The sequence below is a fragment of the Scyliorhinus torazame genome, chromosome 14 (genome assembly GCF_047496885.1).
Source record: "Scyliorhinus torazame isolate Kashiwa2021f chromosome 14, sScyTor2.1, whole genome shotgun sequence".
Lineage (NCBI taxonomy): Eukaryota > Metazoa > Chordata > Chondrichthyes > Carcharhiniformes > Scyliorhinidae > Scyliorhinus > Scyliorhinus torazame.
Genome location: NC_092720.1, coordinates 45,015,119 through 45,036,303, shown reverse-complemented (window position 1 = coordinate 45,036,303; position 21,185 = coordinate 45,015,119). Strand labels below are relative to the sequence as shown.

At 45.3% G+C, this 21,185-nt stretch overlaps 2 protein-coding genes across 6 annotated transcripts in view; one reads left to right on the top strand and one right to left on the bottom strand.

Moving 5' to 3' along the window:
- sphkap (SPHK1 interactor, AKAP domain containing) overlaps positions 1-8,929 on the top strand; it is a 667,284-nt gene extending 658,355 nt beyond the window's left edge. For all 4 annotated transcript variants that reach the window (XM_072474078.1, XM_072474074.1, XM_072474075.1 and 1 more), the window contains 3 exons: positions 2,584-2,636; positions 2,734-2,918; positions 7,911-8,929. In XM_072474078.1, the coding sequence (XP_072330179.1) occupies positions 2,584-2,636; positions 2,734-2,918; positions 7,911-8,057 (385 nt within the window). In that variant the 3' untranslated portion in view covers positions 8,058-8,929. The remainder of the gene's footprint in view (positions 1-2,583; positions 2,637-2,733; positions 2,919-7,910) is intronic.
- A 3,070-nt stretch (positions 8,930-11,999) lies between these two features.
- Positions 12,000-21,185, bottom strand: part of daw1 (dynein assembly factor with WDR repeat domains 1) — an 83,782-nt gene continuing 74,596 nt past the window's right edge. Inside the window, exons 11-13 of one of the 2 annotated variants that reach the window (XM_072474072.1) lie at positions 21,078-21,154; positions 13,344-13,506; positions 12,000-12,532 (exon numbers count right to left, since the gene is read on the bottom strand). In XM_072474072.1, the coding sequence (XP_072330173.1) occupies positions 12,498-12,532; positions 13,344-13,506; positions 21,078-21,154 (275 nt within the window). In that variant the 3' untranslated portion in view covers positions 12,000-12,497. Of the gene's footprint in view, positions 12,533-13,343; positions 13,507-18,347; positions 18,625-21,077; positions 21,155-21,185 lie in introns of those variants that run through there. The other variant, XM_072474073.1, reaches the window with a different exon arrangement.

Sequence of the window (21,185 nt, the reverse complement as noted above, 5' to 3'; positions counted from 1 at the left end):
CTCCTGATTTAATGAATTCATATCATGAATGTTGAATTCGGGACTTGTACACCATCTTTATCCTAGGGGAGTGATCCAACGGCAATCTGCGCATGAAAAGCAGCTGAGGCGGCATGTGGCGCAGTGGTTAGCACTGTGACTGCGGCGCTGAGGATCCGGGTTCGATCCCGGCTCTGGGTCACTGTCCATGTGGAGTTTGCACATTCTCCCCATATCTGCATGGGTTTCATCCCCATAACCCAAAGATGTGCAGGTTAGGTGGTTTGGCTACACTAAATTGTCCCTTAATTGGGAAAAAAATAATTCGGTACTCGAAATTTATTTTAAAAAATTTTAAAAACAGAAAAGCAGCTCGCCGTGGCACAGCGTGGCCAATAAAATCTGGGAGACCCCACTCCCGGGATCTACCCGGCTCGCAACGCCTCTCGAGATCTAAAGTGATCTCACAAGATGTTGCGATTTGAATCCCGCCCATTGTGGGCGGGATCACGCTTTAGCAAATCCTGAGTTACCCGAGGCGTTGGATCAGTCTCCTTTGCATTGGAGACCTCGGGCGAGTGCCGTTTCAGTACAGGTCTCCACAAATGGGAACCACGTGGAATGTCACTCGTGGGATCTCCCAGGGGATCTGAGGCCCCCAGCTGCATGCCCTTTGGGCAGGGCGGTACCCTGGCACTGCTGATGCTATCTGGGCATCTTTGCACTGCCAGCCTGCAACATGGCAATGCCAGCCTGGCACCCTCGCAATGCCACTTGGATTCCAGCCTGGAAGTGCCAAGGTGCCCAGGTGGTACTGGCAGGGGCACTGCCAATGTGTCAAGCTGACATTTGTTTGTGCGCTGGTGATCAGGCTAGAGATGCCCTGTGCAGGTGTTGTGGGTGGAACGGTGCGAGAGGGGCGGGGGCACTCCCATAGTGCGGTGGGACATGGGGGGAGGGGGTCACATCAGGGGGCCTCATAGTTCTCTCGCTACACTGAGGAGTTCTGGCAAGCGGAGCTCCTCAGTACACAAAATAGGGCTATGTGAGACCTCGACTGCGTGCACCCCGCTAAGGCTCCTTATCTAACGCGGGTGGCATTTATAACCATGTGTTTCTCGGTGCTGCGAGCACCAGGACGAGCGTGTCTAAATGCACTCGCTATGGGACTTTGTTTCCTTTTAGTTGAATCACACCCTAAGTGTGCCTTTTTTCTCCCAAAGATACGTTTTTACTGAAATGTTCTAATTTTTACAGCAGCAAATCAAGGAAAAAGAGAAAAAGGTCAATGTATAGCAGGTACAGCAGGTACAGCACATCACAGGAATCATTACAAACACCCCCAACATGTTCCCTCCACGGACACAAGACCCGTCTGCACCGAAACAGGCTACCGTCAACAGCACAGAGTTACATCATACCCATCACTTCAAAGAAAAACAACAGAGGAACAAAACAACCAGAGAGCCCCAATATTAGGGGGGGTATCATATTACGTTGATAACTCACAACACAATCCAACCCCTATCATGGCCCAGGGCAGAACAGACAACCATCAGATGACTGCAATGCTACAAAGAAAGGGCTGGTTACACAGTACCTCAAACCTTGCACCCTGGGTCTCCCATGGAGTACCACGAAAAGAGGAAAGGGAGAAAAATAAAGACCCGAGTTACCGGACTCCACCCACCGGGTAAAACAGCCAAAGAGGGAGACACATATCAGGAGAAAAACTAACTTGACACAAAAGAAGAGTCAGATGAACCCAGTCTGCATCAGGATAACATGCAGCCTGCCTGGGCCCAAAAAGGATTAAAAACAAAATTTTTAAAAAATGTTAAAACCCAAAATTTGATGAGCTCTAACTTTGGAGTGGGGGGAGCCTTCCTCAATCATAACGAGGACAAACAAACCCTTCCAACCCCAACCTTCCAACCCCCACCCCGTTCCAGCTCTGCTCACTTTCCTTTTACAATTCCAGGATTCCCCCCCCTATTCTGGAAATTCTGCCAGCTTGGCGGTCAGGGTACACGTAGCCTGCCCTCACACAGCACTCCCACTCTTGCTGCCTTGAATGCGGGATTGGGAATTTTAAATCCCCCCAGCAATTTTAGTGGAATCGGGTCCCTCCTCAGGGGAGGCATGAGCCGCAGCTGCTCCTTTAATTGGCTGACTTCGGAATACAAATGAAATATTTGTTCTCTCAGTTTTAGTCATTAGACGTTGTATCGACAAGGTAGCATAGGACAGCATGGTGGTGCAGTGGTTAGCACTGCTGTCTCACAGTGCCGAGGACCCGGGTTTGATCCCGGCCACGGTTCCCCGTCCGTGTGGAGTTTGCACATTCTCCCCGTGTCTGCATGGGTCTTACCCTCACAACCCAAAAAGATGTGGAGGGTAGGTGGATTGGCGACGCTAAATTGCCTCTCAATCGAAAAAAAAATTGGGTACTCTAAATTTTTTTTTTTTAAATCGCTAAGTTAGATATATGTGTCTTTTAGTGCACTAATTTGTTATGATTTAAGTGCTCAGAGTCCAATGTTTCTATCACTTTAAATGACAAAGAGGAATGTGTTGTAATTAAGCATTACTTATTTTCGCCAGTGAAATCGTAAGTGAGAAAGAAACAGTGAAAAATACCCAAGAGCATTTGGATGGTAAGATAATACTTGTGTTGGATAATAGAATAACTTTCTAACTGCTAAATATTCTATGTGTGCCAGTACATGTGCATTCTCTTTTTTCTTTTTTCAGATCAAACATTTCCATTATCAATGGGCACAGTCAGCCACCATCAGGACTTCCTCGTGCTGAACTTTGACCTGAGCCCTGAGGGTGTTGACTCTGAATTGAGAGCAATTTTGCAATGGATAGCAGCTTCGGAACTTGGTTTTCCAGTGATTTACTTCAGAAAGTGCCAGGAAAAGAAGATTCAAAAGGTAGATTCCATTTCCGTAAAGCAATCGCTTACTCTACTTGTTATATTTGTCCTGCGCCATCTAACATTTTCAGGGCAGGAGACTAACTGGCAAATTCCTGGCAGCTGTGCTTTACATCCAGCTATCAATAGCTGGGTAATTGTGGCATGTGTTCCTTGTGACCTCATGGGTGCGATTCTCCGACCCCCCACCGGGGAGCGTCAGCGGCCGCTCACGTCAACTCCGCGCATGCGCAGTGGAGGGGATCTCTTCTGCCTCCGCCATAGTGGAGACCATGGCGAAGGCAGAAGGAAAAGAGTGCCTCCACGGCACAGGCCCGCCCGCGGATCGGTGGGCCCCGATCGCGGGCCAGGCCACCGTGGGGCACCCCCCGGGGCCAGATCACCCCTACCCCCCCCAGGACCCCGGAGCCCGCCCGCGCTGTCTTGTCCCGCCGTTCGAAAGGTGGTTCAATCCACGCCGGCTGGCGTGGGATGACAGCGGCGGGACTTCGGCCCATCGCGGACTGGATAATCGCCGGGGGATTTCCGCCGACCGGCACGGTGCGATTCCCGTCCCCGCCGAATCTCCGGTGGCGGAGAATTCGCGACATGGCGGGGGCGGGATTCACGCCGGCCCCCGGCGATTCTCCGAACCGGTAGGGGGTCGGAGAATCGCGCCCAAGATGCGGAGACTTCCGCACCTTTGGGGCGGCGCAATGCCAGACTGATTTGCGCCGTTTGTGGCGCCGGTCGGCGGACATCGCGCCGATATCAGAGAATCCCGCCCCAGGTGTCTGTTTCACTCCCTGCAGGACAGATAAATGGACTCCCAATATTCGGTGTAAGTAACAGAATCAGACCCAGCATCTACAACTAAGCGTAACAATCAAATAAAATGAAAATGAATAGCCAGACATAAACTGAAGAGCTCCTACATTAAAATAATAATAAATGCAAGGCAATAGAACAAGGTGATTTTGGAGAAATAAAATCCCATATTAGTGGACTTGGGACAACAAATTTCATTGTGTGGGTTTCCTCCGGTACTCCGGTTTTCTCCCACAGATGTGCAGGTTAGGTGGATTCGTCATGCTAAATTTCCCCTTGGTGGCTAAAGGTTAGGTGGGGTTTCGGGGCTAGGATGGGGGCGTGGTGCTGTTTCGGTGGGTCGGTGCAGGCTCGATGATCAGATGGCCTCCTTCTGCACAGTAGGCATTCTTATGATTCGATCTGTGATATAATAACCATGCCTTTACAGTAAGGTTGCTTGTTGCAGTGTGGGACATAAACTGGGGACGAGTAGCAGTACATTTCACTGTTGTGAGGTTTTTGAGCAGGGTGTGATAGGACACAAAAGTGGCCTAGGAAATGGTCACCTCATGTACAGGTGCTTCTCTCCAATATTCATTTGAGGGCAGGGCCTGTGACTTTGGGATAGATTTGAAACTCTCTGTCCAGGCATAATACTGGCGTGAATTGATTGCCTAGTGTCGAGTTGGGCTGAGTTTAATTTCAAACATGGAGTGGCAGAGAGAGTCAGCACCACCTCTACTTCAGTCGGAGGTTAGGCACTGGGCTTCTCTATTTACTGGCCCACAGATACCAACTTGAACCTTGAGATTCCTTAACACTTACTTCCCTTCCTCCTTCCCCAAAGGATGAGAATGGGTGATTCACCTTTGGAACTTTTCCATCTGAATTTCTCTCTCTGTTTGCTGACTTGCTACAATAAAATTTACATTTTTACAATAACCCCCTCCCTCTACTTCTGTGCTCCCAGCAAGCCAATCAAATCTACTCCTCACTGTCTCCGTTACCCAGAGCCCTCACGGTCTCCAATACCCAGAAACCTCACTGTCTCTGATACCCAGAGTCCTCACTGTCTCCGATACCCAGAGTCCGCACTGTCTCCGATACCCAGAGTCCTCACTGTCCCCGAGACCCAGAGCCCTCACTGTCTCCGATACCCAGAGTCCTCACTGTCTCCGATACCCAGAGACCGCACTGTCTCCGATACCCAGAGTCCTCACTGTCTCCGATACCCAGAGTCCTCACTGTCCCCGAGACCCAGAGCCCTCACTGTCTCCGATACCCAGAGACCTCACTGCCTCCAATACCCAAAATCCTCACTGTCTCCAATACCCAGAGCCCTCACTGTCTCCGATACCCAGAGCCCACACGGTCTCCAATACCCAGAGTCCTCACTGATGTGTTGGGTACTCTGCTACACAGATGAACCAACACGGTTGCGAATGGTACAACTCAGTTTTATTACTAACATTTATTTACAGTGGTAAACTGGTTACTGAGGTTCGATCATAACCCTAGAATCTGTGGACCTATTCCTAATACTATCTTGGAGTGGCACTCAGCACATGGTGGATGTCTGAGTGGCTTGCTGTGAGCTCTGTGCCCTGAGCTGTCTCCTGCTGGAATGCCCGAGAAGTGTCGTGTTCCCTGTTTTGTACTGTGTCTGCTCTTGCCTGTGATTGGCTGTGGTGTTGTGTGTGTGTTGATTGGTCCGTTGATCTGTCCATCAGTATGTACGTATGTACCATGATGTTTACCTGAATATCATGACACTCACTGTCTCCAATACCCAGAGTCCTCACTGTCTCCGATACCTGGAGCCTGTAACACTATGTATATGTGTATATAAAACGAAGGGTTAATTATAACATCTAACTGTAACACTACCACTAGAGTCCAGCCTCCCTGAACAGGTGCCGGAATGTGGCGACTAGGGGCTTTCACAGTAACTTCATTTGAAGCCTACTTGTGACAATAAGCGATTTTAATTTCATTTCATTTTCAGAGGGCACCACTTGATCCCAGTATAAGTAAGAGCTCCTCGAGGACCTTGGTCTCTTTTCAACCCAGGAGTGTTTAGTAAACACTAATGTATGATAGATAGCTCTCAGTATAGTTAGTATTTATACTTGTGAATCAGTTAATTCAAACATATTTAATTACTTGATATCTAGAGATAGTTCTATAGAGTGTAGAGTGTGAACTCAGATATAATAAATCGTTACTTAAAAAAATTAGTTTGCTTTAAGTTGAAGACTCATGGAGCGAAATTCTCCATCCCGCCCCGCCACATTTCTGCCCCGACCCGCCGGCGGGATGCTCCGTTACACCGGCCGGTCAATGGGGTTTCCCATTGTGGGGCAGCCCCACGCCGTCGGGAAACCCCCGGGCGCCGGCAAAACGGAGACTCCCGCCGGCGGAGAATGACGCCCATGGTTTCTTCAGGATCACACCATCTGCATCAACTGCAACTAGTAACGATATATATTACTAGACCCAGTAATATAACAGAGCCCTCACTGTCTCCGATACTCAGAGCCCCCAAATGCAAGTTAATTAACAACAGCAACACAGATTTATTAAGGGATAAGACTGTATAATGTGTGAGGGGGCTAGTTTTAAACCTCAGAAGGATATGGATTGGTGGAATGGTCAGACAAGTGGCAGGTGAAATTTAATGCACAGAGGTGTGAGGAGATTAATTTTGGTCGAAAGAAAGAATGAGGAGAGACAACATTAAGAATAGGGTAAAATTTGAAAAGGGGTGCAATAGTCGAGAGATGTGGGTATATATGTGCAGAAGGTGGCAGGGCAGGTTGAGAGCGCAATCTTTAAAACATCACTAGGGATCGTGTGCTTTATAGAGGCAGAGAGTACCAAAGCAAGGAAACTTTGATATACATACATACATACAATTTACAGTGCAGAAGGAGGCCATTCGGCCCATCGAGTCTGCACCGGCTCTTGGAAAGAGCACCCTACCCAAGCTCACACCTCCACCCTATCCCCATAACCCAGTAACCCCCACCCAACACTGAGGGCAATTTTGGACACTAAGGGCAATTTAGCATGGCCAATCCACCTAACCTACACATCTTTGGACTGTGGGAGGAAACCGGAGCACCCGGAGGAAACCCACGCACACACGGGGAGGACGTGCAGACTCCGCACAGACAGTGACCTAAGCCGGAATCGAACCAGGGACCCTAGAGCTGTGAAGCAATTGTGCTATCCACAATGCTACCGTGCTGCCCATATGCCTGTGTGAAAGCTTTAATTGAAGCATTTGGTCCAGTACAGGGCAGCACACTTTAGGAAGAATGTAAAGGCATTGGAGAGAGCATAGAAAAGATTCACAAGACTAGCTTTGGGAATGGGGAACTTTTATCTGGATATTCTCCTTGGAGGAATTTGAGAGGAGATTTCCATATCCATAGAATACATAGAATTCCTACAGTGCAGAAGGAGGCCATTCGGCCTAATGAGTCTGCACCAGCCCTCCGAAAGAGCACCCTATCTAACCCCACCTAACCTTTGGACCCTCAAAACCGTGTGGGATTTGGACAGAGTGGATATAGAGAAACTCTTTCCATTGGTGAGAGGACATGGATTACGGTGAACAACAAAGTAATCGATGGTGACATGGGAGAAACTGCTTTATGGAGTGAGTGATTAAGATCTGGCATGTACTAACTTAGGGTGTGGTGGAAAGATGGGTACAGATTTACGAGAAAATACTTTCAACAAATTTGAAGAAGAAAGGGAGTTTGGAAATGAGACGGTTGGTTGTAAGTGGGGGGATCAAAGGTTGTTTTTTTAAGGGGAGTGTGATGGTAGCAGATCTGAAAGGGAGAGGGACAACCCCTGAAGAGAGGGACTCGCTTACAATATCAGCTAGCATGGGGATCATTGTTAAGAAATGACTGGGAAACTGTGTAGAAATAATGTTATTCAACTTTGTTTAACCTTGCATCCAGATGTGACAAGTGCAAAGATGTGCAGGTTAGGTGGATTGGCTATGCTAAATTGCCCCGTAGTGTCCAAAAAGTTTAGGTGGTGTTACTGGGTTATGGGAATAGGGGGCTTAAGTGGGGTGCTCTTTCCAAGGGCCGGTGCAGACTCGGTGGGCCGATGCACTGTAAATTCTCCGATTCTATGAAAACGTTTTGGTTCAATAACTGCTTTCTTTGTTTGGATTCAGTTTTTAGATGTGGTCCACTCTGCTCACCGGAAAGCCTGGAAGCTGAAAGATCTGTTTCTTGCGATCCTGCAGTATTGTAAAGTGCAAGAGGAGGGAGGAAGCCTTCTGACAAGAAGTCTGTTTGACTGGCTTCTTGAGTTCAGCTAAACGCTCATTTGCAATTTTGACTTTGTAGGTAAACAGGTAAAACATTCAACTTTTGAAGTTGGTTCTTATGACTATTTTAAAAGCCAGTTTGTGTTCTCCTTGAAGTGATTAATCATACATCATGTACACATGGGGCAGACATGGCAGTACTGTACACAACATGTGAAAGCTATCAATTGTACGTGAGTCAATCAGGAGCAATTTTCTATTGGAGATTTACTTCTCCAAGATTATGTGGATAAGCATGCTATTTCATCACCTAAGCAGATCCACTGTTATAATGGGCTTGCAATGCACATGTATAAGAGCTGACCCTGATGTAACCAAGCCACACAGTGCAAAGTTGAATTAGTTGTTACCTTTTATCTGATGTGTACTATACATGTGAAGAAGCGGACACTGACATACCCAAGCCATATTGTATCAGACAGCAACAAACTGTCAGCTTTTACCAAGTGTGTACTGTACATGTATATTAGTGTGGCATGTATCTAGAGCAGATTTGGATAGTGTTTTGAAAAAATATTTTTGCATTCATCTTATTAAAATTGTATAATGTATGTACAGTGAGCATGTATGTCTATACAATCTTTAAGTTAGTGTATAGATCGGGTTAATCACAACTGCAACAATGATTTTAATGTACTGAAGCTGCTTACTCTGTTGAAAAAGTTATACACTGTAAAGACATGCATCAAAACGTAAGATTGAAAAATGTCATCTATCCAAACCCAAAGCCTTTGTAAAACACTGCCGTCCACAGTTATGAATTGCTACGAGTTCCCTTCAGCTCCATTCCAGGGGCCATATTGTCTGATAACAGGAACAAATAAATGGGAATCAATCCACTTGGAAACTACACCCTGATTAATCCATCGATTTTCCTGACGTCTATCCTTCTGGGGGGGGGGGGGGGGGGGGGGGGGGAGGGAAATCAGTCACATGTTTAAAACTGTTAAATCTGACATTCAAAGGAAGTCTTGTATTTATATAGCATCTTTCATGACCACCAGACATCTGAGGCGCTTAATAGCCAGTGAAGTACTTTTGAAGTGTAGTCATTGTTGTAATGTAAGAAACACACATAACAAACTCCCACACACAGCAATGTGATAGTGAGTAGATAATCTATTTTTATGATGTTGATTGAAGGATAAATACTGGCCAGGACACCAACGATAACCTCCCTGCTCTTCTTTAAAATAGTCCTATGACCGGGGACCACGGTGGCACAGTGGTTAACATTGCTGCCTCACGGTGCCGAGGTCCCAGGTTCGATCCAAGCTCCGTGTGGAGTTTGCACTTTCTCCCCGTGTTTGTGTGGGTTTCCCCCCCCAGAACCCAAAAGATGCGCAGAGTAGGTTGATTGGGCACATGAAATTGTCCCTTAACTGGAAAAAATTAATTGGATACTCAAAAAAAAATTTTTTTTTAAATAGTCCTTTGGCATCTTTTATTTCCACATGAGCAGATAAATGGGGCCTCAGCTTACCGTCACATCTGAAAGAGGGCACCTCTGACAGTGCAGCATCCCACAGTGCTGTACTGGACTGTGTCTCGATTTTTGTTTTTAAGCACTTACGGGTGGGTCTTGAGTTCAGAGTTTTGTAACTCAGGCAAGAGTGCTACCAAGAGCCACAACTGTCACATACTGTCATTTGACAGGAAAGTAATACCAAGTGTTATCAGTGACCAGATTGAGGGACGAATAGAAAATGTTTCCTTGTGCAGTTTCCATCTGGCCCAATTATTTATTTTCTAGACAATAGTTTCTTTAAAATATCCATTTTTGAAAAGCACAAACCTAGGAGGGAAGCTTGGATCAAGCCACTACTAACAGTAAAATCTACTATTCATTAAAAACAAATATTCGGGGTCAAAAAGAATTTGGACTCTGTATGAAAAATATGGATTAATTTGTAATATTTTGTATTAGTTATTTTGTTCAATTTTATCAAATTATTTTCTTTATTACAGTTTATTTACAGTACCATATCAAAACAGTGGAATAGAACAGCACATTTCTCAAACTCCAACTGAAGTCTTGTTTAGGATTTAGTGCTTTACCATGTACAGTAGTGACAAAGGTTTCCTGATTACTGTAAGAACTTATCATCACACATATCCCACCTTCTTCACGTTTTCCATGAAACTGAAGTCATCATGGATGTAACTTGTAATAAATATTGATTGAAAATGTCAGGACTAGATGTTTCTCTGAATTCTAGAACCCTTCTCAATCTCCTCACTCTTTTGTCTTTGTGTTGAAAACAGGCTTCGTTAACTTTGTTGGGGGAAGGCAGACTTTACTAACTTACCCTTTATATTAAAATTCTGGTATCGATCATGTACATCTGAGCTTCGAATTAACACCATAACCATCAAGCTGTCAGTTAGCTGTCTGGGCAGTTAGGCCTCTGGGATTAAAATTCCATGGTATTTCCACTGGTTGAGACCATTTTCAGGAGTTTCTGCTTCAACATGCACAAAGCAGAAGTTCCTTCCATCTGTTAGAATGCAAGTCCATGACTGATGTGGGACCAGTGGCAGGCAATCCTGGTCCCATTCCACGATACCCACCTGGTAAATTGCACCAAAGTGGCACCCTTCTATTGACATTTAAACACATGCAGAATCAGTGCCAGACTCTTTACCATTTACTGGCCCTGATCAGTGTCCCATTCTTCGACTGGCCTGCTGGGCGGGAATGTGTAAGAAAGACCTCCATTTATCTAGCACCTTTTACATCCTCAATGTCCCAAAACACTTCACAACAAATTAAGTACATAGTCAGTGTTGCAATGTATAAATGAAGTAGCCAATTTTCCAAGCAAGCTTCTATGAACCACAATGTAATAATGGCAGAGATATTTTTGTTGGGGAGGATGTTGATTGAGGGTTGAATATTGACCAAATACCTCCCCTGCTTTTGTTTGAAATCATGTCATGAGATCTTTTATGTTCACCTGTGAGGGAAGATGGGGCCTAGATTTAATGTTGTGTCCAAAGGATGGCACCTCTGACAATGCAGCATGCCCTCAGTACTCATTAGTGTGTCAACTTAAATTTATGTGCTGAAGTTTCTGGGGTGGGACTTCACTCTGACTCAGAGGCAAGTGTGCTATCAGCTGAACCATAGCTCTTTGTGTTTAAAAATGTGTAAAAGAATTAAGTTTAGGATGTGTGGTATAGAAAATAATTTAAGAGTATGAAAATAAATATTGAAAATTGTATATGGATGAGTGGTATCCATTGTAAGGGGGCAATTCTTATGGTGACTAGTCTGGAAAAAAATACATTGATGTTAAGGAAAAAGCTCAAATCAGTGAGTTTTTTGCTTACTGACCCAGGTCAGCTGTACTTCAGGAAAGGAAAGCAAAATGTAAATGTTTATTATTCCTGTTATGTGATGTAGAAAAGCATTACAAACAGTAAAGTACACTTGCAACTGGCAAAGTTAGTGTACCTCCCTCTAAAGTTCCTTCCCTGCACAATGGTAATTTATTTTCCCATCATAAGAAAATGAACTAAATGCATTTCTAATTGATGAAAATGTAATGTACAACAAAAAAAGTCATAGTTTTGACTATGAGATGCATCATGCATGTGGAAAGAACTGACAAAAATGTATCTTCAACCTGAGTACATTGCCTGCTCACCTTTACATGCGGAACATCAGGAGGTTACTGTCATAAATGCACACTCCCAGCAGAGGCCCTCAGTTGGTGATTGTGCAAAAAGGGAAATTGCTAATATGTTACTTGTGACTTTGCAGTCCTTAATTTTCAAGCATGGAAAGGCCTGCCATTTCTTAATTTGAACTGCAAGGTCTCCTGCTGGAGCACATATTCATAAAAATTGAATCTCAGTGGTAACCGCATTCTAATTAGCTGTGGATACCATTGTATACAGGAATAATGAAGATAGCAAGACACAAGTAAAGACCTCCTAGATCCACTTTTATTTTGTAAACAAATTGAAGAAGGTTTAGATGGTTAGCTGGTATGGCAGAATACTTCAATGTAATTGTGGTACTTTATAAAAGCATTCAATTTTGGTGCAACTCATGATGATCAAACATGAACAAAGATAGTTTTTAAATATTTGCAGAACAGTTAACACTTGTATTATTAAACTTATACCAAACTTTGTTAGAAAGAAATAAAAATTGTGCTATGGTTTGTTACACAAGCTTTGTTGCAGTCAGAAGTGTAGCTCGCAATGTTTAAGATGATCCTCTGACAAGCTTGCAATAGCATTTGTTTGTAGACAACAAAGAAACTGAACATGTTGCTTAGATTTCTTCGCAAGTCCTCCTTTGAGACAATGAATGTCTGAAATAATATAGACTCTCACTTATAGAACAACATTACAGCATTCTTATTCAAGAGAGTTATCAATGTGAATTTACGAAGGTAGCTGTAATAACTCCATCTTCATTCACCGCCAAATCCTGCAGGTGTTATCCTTGCTTCCTGTATTACAATAAAAAAGCTAAATTTAATATTTCTTACTCCAAATAAGCCAACAATGTTTCAGAATTAATTCTGGATGTTAAATGTACTCTTTAGTAGGTGATTTATTTTTAAACCTGCTGCAATTGACTTCACATGCAAGTTGAATACCCTTCAGTGTACATTGAGAAAAGACTGGTCTTCCTGCCTCACAGACTAGGGGTAGGCCAGTGACCCCTGAATCAAGAACAATAAGAATCAGAAATAATAAGAACTAAAGTTACACCAAGTAATGTACAATATTTAAAATATACATATATAGCAACAAGTGATTTGAAGGATGTAATCTAATAAAGAATAGAACTATTTGCTTGTCAAAAGGGGCACATCTGAAGCACCAACTTTTCCAACATTGATCAAGTTCACATGGAAAAGAAAATGAAAAGACCTGTGTTTAAAAAGCACCTTTCACGACCACCAGATCAGTTATAGCTAATGAAGTACTTTTGAAATGCAGTCACTGTTAAAGTATAGGAAATGTTAGTGGTCAATAAAGATCGAACGTTCCCGTACTCCCAATTAGGAAATAATTTTGTTGTGCTTTCTAGGGATGTAGAGGGAAAACAAGGAAAAACAACTGTAAGATTATACAGTACAGAAAAAGGCCATTTGGCCCATAGTGTCTGTGCCAGAAAGAGCTACCAAATTACTCCTACTCCTTTTTTCCTATAGCCCTGCAAGGGTTTCTCTTCAAGCATATATCCACATCCCTTTTGAAACTTACTGAATCAGGCAGGAAAATATTTACATTAAGTATAATTTCACACAGTACCTGTAATGATGGCATTTCCTTCGTAGTTAAAAGCACATGAGAAAATTTCATCAGTGTGACCTTCCAGCACCTGAAGACATTGGCCTGTGCGAGGATCCCAAAGCCTGGATGTCTTATCAGAGCTGCCTGTAAGAATGCGACTGCCCTGAGGATTGAAACAAATCTGACAAAAGCATTGTAAGATTAGAACATCTTGCATTCATGACACGGGAACTGCTAACATTACTTAAAATACTCTATAGTAACAATGTTACTCATAGTTAATGTTACTCATAGTTAAAATACAATGTCAGTTCTAAATATGATTTGTAAAAGCACGATTGCTTAGCACAGCCCATGTTGGAGCTGTGTTTTTCCTTAGAGGATGTATGTGCCACATGTTTAAAGTAAAGTCATATCTCGCTTCATCTCGGCATAGATCCATCTGGGAAGTCAACTAATAGTGCTGAGAATTTCTTGTCAAATAGCACTGCGTTCCTTGTTTCAGAAATGAAATTGATAATGGGGCCAATGTTTAATTTGCATCTGAACTTCTGTCATGTCAGCAGTGCAACGCTGGCGTCAGGAAGACAAACATTTGGGCGGCATGTGATGCAGTGGATAGCACTGGGACTGCGGCGCTGAGGACCCGGGTTCGAATCCCGGCCTTGGGTCACTGTCCGTGTGGAGTTTGCACATTCTCCCCATGTCTGCATGGGTTTTACCCCCACAACCCAAAGATGTGCAGGTTAGGTGGATTGGCCATGCTAAATTGCCCCTTAATTGGAAAAAGTATATTTCATAGATTTCATAGAATTTACAGTGCAGAAGGAGGCCATTCGGCCCATCGAGTCTGCACCGGCTCTTGGAAAGAGCACCCTACCCAAGCCCACACCACCCTATCCCCATAACCCAGTAACCCCATTCAACCAACACTAAGGGCAATTTTGGACACTAAGGGCAATTTAGCATGGCCAATCCACCTAACCTGCACATCTTTGGACTGTGGGAGGAAACCGGAGCACCCGGAGGAAACCCACGCACACACGGGGAGAACGTGCAGACTCCGCACAGACAGTGACCCAGCCGGGAATCGAACCTGGGACCCTGGAGCTGTGAAGCAATTGCGCTAACCGCTATGCTACCGTGCTGCCCTAATTGGGTACACTAAATTTATCAAGAAAAAAAGAAGACAAACATTTTCTGTTTCATCTTCATTTAACTGTGGCAAGCCAAAGGTAGAAAATGGGCACCTCAACAGTCATAGGGGGGTGAGAAATTGCTGTGCTTCTATTCTGAGTTAGCCAATAGAGGGAAGAAATCTCGGTGAAATGATTGAATGGTCCTGCATTTCTGTCCTTCCTGACTCCACATGTGATAATCCTGACTGCACATTTGACAATCAAGTCACCCCAGATCACCCTGCAGTCTTCAGCAACTGAGGGATCCCACTCGATCAATGTTCAGCTCGTCTGCAAACACAAAAAAAAACCATGCATGTGTGTGCAAGATATCCAGAGAGCTGCCGTGATGCTTTTTACTTGCATCAGTAGAGGTGCCCTGAGATACTCACAACTCAAAGTAGAGTTAACCGATGGTTCCTTGGAGACAAGAGTTACCCTCTGAAGATCTGGCTGATGATATGCATGAGGAAGGCAGACAATAATGTCCAGGAGAGATAAACAAAAAGACAACTGACCACCAGAGCTGGATGTTGAAGATGTGCTTTAGGACCCTCGACATATCTGATGGTGCCTCTCAATATGCACCAGCCTGGTATCAATAATGAATTATCATTGGATAACATTGCACAGTAACAAGGACTGGAGCTCTGGGAGGAGGAAGTTTGTGATTGCACCATCTCTTCAGAGGAAGAAGAGAAGCAACATGACAACCAGAGGAAGTAGAGGGTAATGTGGCGAGGGCATCAGCAACTGCATAATTAGCTGCCTGGGAAAGCTCAGGATGGCCTGATTCTGACACGGTTCCATAAGACGTAGGAGCAGAATTAGGCCACTCGGCCCATCGAGTCTGCTTCGCCATTCAATCATGGCTGATATTTTCTCATCCCCATTTTCCTTCCTTCTCCCCATAACCGCTGATCCCCTTAGATTCACTTAGGTTCACTTAAATAGAGGCTGTGCAGCCATCAGGCAGCCTTCTTCCAACCTTCAATACAAAGCTTTCTCACAATCATCAACTCATCCCATTCATGGGCGGCACGGTGGTGCAGTGGTTAGCACTGCTGCCTCACAGCGCTGAGGACCCGGGTTCGATCCCAGCCCCGGGTCACTGTTCGTGTGGAGTTTGCACATTCTTCCTGTATCTGCGTGGGTCTCACCGCCACAACCCAAAGGTGTGCAGGGTAGGTGAATTGGCCCACGCTAAATTGCTTCTGAATTGGAAAAAAAAATGAATTGGGTACTCTAAAATAAAAAAAACCTGGCCTCTTTTCATTCAACAAAGAAAAGTGGCAATGTAAGAAAATGGAGCAAACTAATAACTTCTTTTGTACAGAAAAATTGAACATAAAATTAACAATCTAACACGGTGTTAAACATCTATGAATTTACTCTTGTTCAACTACAATTCCTACTCTTTTTACCATTACTGCTGCATAGGTGCTCCCCTGTGGTTTCAGCAGATGTGGAGTCAGGCTGGTCGTAACTCTGCTCTGACTGATCAATGCTCATGGCCAATGTCCTCTCGGTTTTGAGCCTGTGAGAACCTCCCACTGATTGACAATCTCCCGTCCTCTTGTGCAGCTGTGCAGGGCCAGGCTTGGCCATCAGGGCAGGAAAGGGGACCGAAGAGTCAGAAGTGGAATACTTTGAGCAGAGTTCCTACTTTCATCTCCTCTTCCTTTATTTTCCCTCCCACACTTCTCTTCTAGCAATGAGCTGGAGAGCACCTTAACAATCTAACACGGCGATGTGCTCAATGGTCAAGGTTTGGTTTTCATCAGTCCTGAATAAGTTGGCAATCTGAGTGTGCAAGGTTCAGCATGCACATGGCTGACCGTCAGGTCAGATGTTCAATGGGGAAAGTCAATCTTTCATGCATGTCGACATCAGCGTGAAGGCCTGAAACATCATGGCACTTATGCTAGAGACAGAGTGGCAGGAAGAACGTAAAATAAGCATATTATTTAAAAGGTGAGAGTTTGCAGAGGTCTTAGATGCAAAGGGATCTGGATGTCCTAGTACATGAATCACAAACGGTTAGTATACAGGAACAGCAACTAATTAGGAAAGCTAAAGGAATGTTGCTGTGTATTGAAAGGGGAATTGATCACAAAAGTAGCGAGGTTATGCTTCAGTTGTACTGGGCACTGGTCAAACCACATCTGGAGTACTGTGTACAGTATTGGTCTCCTTATTTAAGGAAGGATGTAAATGAATTGGAAGCAGTTCAGAGAAGATTTGCTGGACTTAAACCTAGAATGGGAAGGTTATCTTATGAGCAAAGTTTGGACAGGCTAGGCTTGTATCCATTGGTTTAGAAGAGTAAGAGGTGGCTTGATTGAAACATTGAGGGATCTTGACAGGGTGGATGTGGAGAGGGTGTTTCCTCTTGTGTGAGAATCTAGAACTAGAAGTCACTGTTTAAAAATAAGAGGTTATTCATTTAAGACCAAGATGAATATTTTTTTCCACAGAGGGTCGTGTGTCTTTGGAATTCTTTTCCTCAAAAGGCAGTGGAAGCAGAGCCTGAATATCTTTAAGGCAGAGAAGATAGATTCTTGATAAGCAAGGGGGTGAAAAATTATCAGGGTTAGGTGGGTTGAGGTTACAATCGGATCAGCCACCTTTTTGAAATGCGGAGTAGCCTCGAGGGGCCGAGTGGCGTACTCCTGCTTTTAATACGTATGTCCTCCAATCTCTCTCTAATCTTGTATAGAATGGCTTGAAAGGCTGACAGAACCTCATTTGCCATTGCTGCTAGAGAATTATATTCTTCTACAATGGCCCCCAAGGATCAGTATCTACATCAAGCTGAGCAGAACTTGGAAAGTCCTGCAGCTTCGTACAGAAACTCTACACTACCATGTTTCTACCACCTACTCCTGCGCACTTGTGAGAGACACTCAGAAGCCACCAAACAACTTTTCCTCTTATTATTTTGTTGTGCACGGTCTATTCATTTAAGGGCAAGGCTCTTTAAATCTGTTTGCCCAGCAGCACATGTACAGTGACTTGAATGGGCCAACTTGAGCTCATCCTGCACAGGAATTTCTGGGTTGGCTCCACAGCTAAGAGAAAATATTGTCAACTCCTGTCCTGTGATTCTACAGAGGTCTGTTTATCTGAGCTGGTGGGTGTGCAGTCCATCCTCAGCATGAATGCCTTTTTGAGAAGTCTTCACCCAGCTCCAGTACTACCTCCTGTTGGACAATGAAGGGTCTATGGGAAATAAAAGTCATAAATTAGAATTGTCAAGGTAAGGGGCGCGATAATTCATCATTGTGCACATTCGCATTTCAGTGGCTTCTTACATCAAGTCAATATGGGCGAGTGTTGTATGCCATCTGGTTATTATTAATTCCATTACCAGGTAGCTGGAAGACACCCATCTCCAAGCATTTTGATATTGGCTTATCTTCAGCCGAGAAGGGGTGTGGCTGCATCCTTTCTCAAAGTGCCCAGATAATTTGCACCTCCCCCCCACCCCTCACAGTTGACACATCACAATATCTGCAATGACCAACAAACTCTGATTTTTTTTTAAATCCCCTGCTCCATGCTATCAGTATGGAGATGACTGGAGGTCCCTGCTATTCTGTGTACTCCTCTCCAGTAAGGAGGAAAAGGTGATATCTAGGAGTGTGAGAACGTTTTGAGAGGATGGATATTTGTGCTGGGCTGCTGGGAGAATGAGTAGTATTGGTGCATGTTTAGATGGGGATGTGAAGAGGTGTTTTGACAGAGGGGACGGTGCCAATGGCGGATAATTCCCATACCAGCCTCCCCGAACAGGCGCCGGAATGTGGTGACTAGGGGCTTTTCACAGTAACTTCAAGCCTACTTGTAACAAGCGATTTTCATTTCATTTCATTTTCATTTTCATTCATAAGTTGATACACGGAATGGTGTGCAGGAGCAGACTTGGCAAGTCAGAGTGACAGAGGTTGTGAGAAGATCCACATCAGGATATACTTGGATGTTGCCACACCTTTCCTGCTCTGATTAGTTCATTAAACCTCTTTCAGCATTCTATCCAGAGCATTGCACGACTCCAGCTGCTGGCCTTCTCAGTGACTTCCAACCAGGACTTCTTGTTCTCTGCTCCAGACATTCTCCGCCTGTCAACAAAATACAAAATCTCCCTTCGGGTCCATACCACACACACAGTATCATTGTGCGAGAGGGATCTGTGAAGTGTGGTTCTGCCTTGTAATGTTCAGAGTTCATTGCTTCAGGTTTTGGCTCTGTTTAAATGCCTGCATAATGCTTCAATTCTCATCCTTTTAAAAAATAAATTAAGGGGCAATTTAGCTTGGCCAATCCACCTACATGGCATATTTTTAGGTTGTGGGGGTGTGACCCACTCAGACACAGGGAGAATGTGCAAACTCCACACGGCCAGTGACCCGGGGCCGGGATCGAACCTGGGTCCTCGGTGCCGTGAGGCAGTAGTGTTAACTACTGCGCCACTGTGCCGTCCCCAATTCTCATCCTTTAAATAGCTGAGTTGAAATAGATTGATGTGGTTTGTTATCACGCCCACTTAAGTTAATTGTTCAGGTGCAAATTCAGTGGCTACATTAAAAAACTACTGCCAAAATACTTCCGAATCTCCCTGGTTCCTCATGCGCTGCTGGGCTTTCCTGCTACCACCGGCAGAAACCCAACTCAGTGGCCTCTTCTTCTTGCAATAAATTGCTTATCGATCTCTGAATTTTGTGTCACTACTTGGCTCTCCCAATTTGTGCCAGAAGTATGCCAGATGCCATATTGGCTTGGGAATCTTGTAGTCATCCAAGGTGTCCACTTGAAATGGGTGTTAGCGGGTAGCATGGTGGTGCAGTGGTTGGCACTGCTGTCACACGGCACCGAGGACACGGGTTCGATCCTGGCCCCGGGTCACTGTTCGTGTGGAGTTTGCACATTCTCCCTGTGTCTGCGTGGGTCTCACCCCCACAACCCAAAACTCAAAACGATGTGCAGTGTAGGTTAATTGGCCATGCTAAATTGCCCCTTAATTGAAAAATAAGAATTGGGTACACCAAACTTATTTAAAAAAAAGAAATGGGTGTCAGGTTTGTTTCAAACCAATTGCAAGACCCCAAAATGAAATTCAGCTACAAATGGGTGGAACTTGAGCCTAGTTGTCCCAGGTTGATTGGCCTAACCTACCGTCCACTAACTAAAAATAGACCGCTGGAGGTCACTTAAGAATAAGCAAAGAAAATTTATTTGAAGATCCACGAGAATCCAGAGCGTTCCTGTGCGACCCGTTAAAAAACTCTGTGCATTTCAGTCCAGCCCAAGACAAGATTTATTGATCAATTCGGCATAAGAACTAGCCTTTCCAATGACCGAGTTAAAGTAGGACCCTGTTTGCACCCAGGACATTTATATGTTGTGGGGTTGAGACAGCTGACCTTTAATTTTTAAAAAAAATTTAAGTATCCAATTCTTTTTTTTTTCCAATTAAGGGGCAATTTAGCGTGGTCAATCCATCCACTCTGCACATCTTTTTGGGTTGTGAAGGTGAGACCAACGCAGACAAGGGGAAAATGTACAAACTCCATAACGACACTGACCCAGGGCCAAGATCGAACCGGGTCCTCAGCGCCGTGAGGCAGCAGTGCTAACCACTGTGCCACCATGCTGCCCCCAATTCTCATCCTTTAAATAGTTGGTTGCTGAGTTGAAGGTAACATTGACTCAACATAAACCAGTATTCAGAGCAATTGATGTGCTGAATTTGTGCTTGTTTTGAGCGCAAAACAAATTACACCCCTTAAACCTGGGGCGCGATTCACCACACCCACGCCGAAGTGGCCGCGCCGTCGTGAACGCCGTCGAGGTTCACGACGCCACGGAACAGCCCCGGTCCCGACCGATTCAGGCCCTGACAATGGGCCAGTATCGGGGCCGCGTCATCTACCCGCGCCATGCCTTGTCGCCCGCGTAAAAGCGGCGCCGCATAGATGACGCGGCCGGCGCCGCATAACGGACGTCATCCGCGCATGCGCGGGTTGGCCGGCGCCAACCCGCGCATGCGTGGTTGCCGTCCTGTCCAAATCCGCCCCGCAAGAAGATGGGGGTTGGATCTTGCGGGGCCGCGGAAGGAGGTCCTCCTTCAGAGAGGACGGCCCGACGATCGGTGGGCACCGATCGCGGGCCACCCCACATTGCAGGTGAAACCCGGTGCAGGATCCCCCCTCGCCCCCCCACAGGCCGCCCCCCCAGCATTCACGCACCGCCCACGACTGCAGCGACCAGGTGTGGACGGCGCCGGGGGGAAACCGCCGTTTTGGCCTGGCCGCTCGGTCCATCCGGGCCTCAGAATCGCGGGGGTGCCGGAGAATCGCCATTTTGGATGTCTCCGGCGATTCCCCGGCCTGCGGCCCGCGAAACTCGACCGGGCCGTTCTCGCCACTTGGGAGAATCGCGGGAGGGCATCGGACCGGCGTCCCCGGAAATTTTGGCAGCCCAGGCGATTCTCCCAACCGGCGTGGGAGTGGAGAATCGGGCCCCTGATCTTTTAAGCAATCATTTTTTTGGCCAGTTTTTTTTTTAAACCTACCTTGGAGATTTCTCCTTCATGACCTTCTAGCTTCACCATACATTTGCGGCTGGCTGCGCTGTAAACCCTGGCAGTACCTTCAAGCAAAGAGCGAACAGATTCAGCATT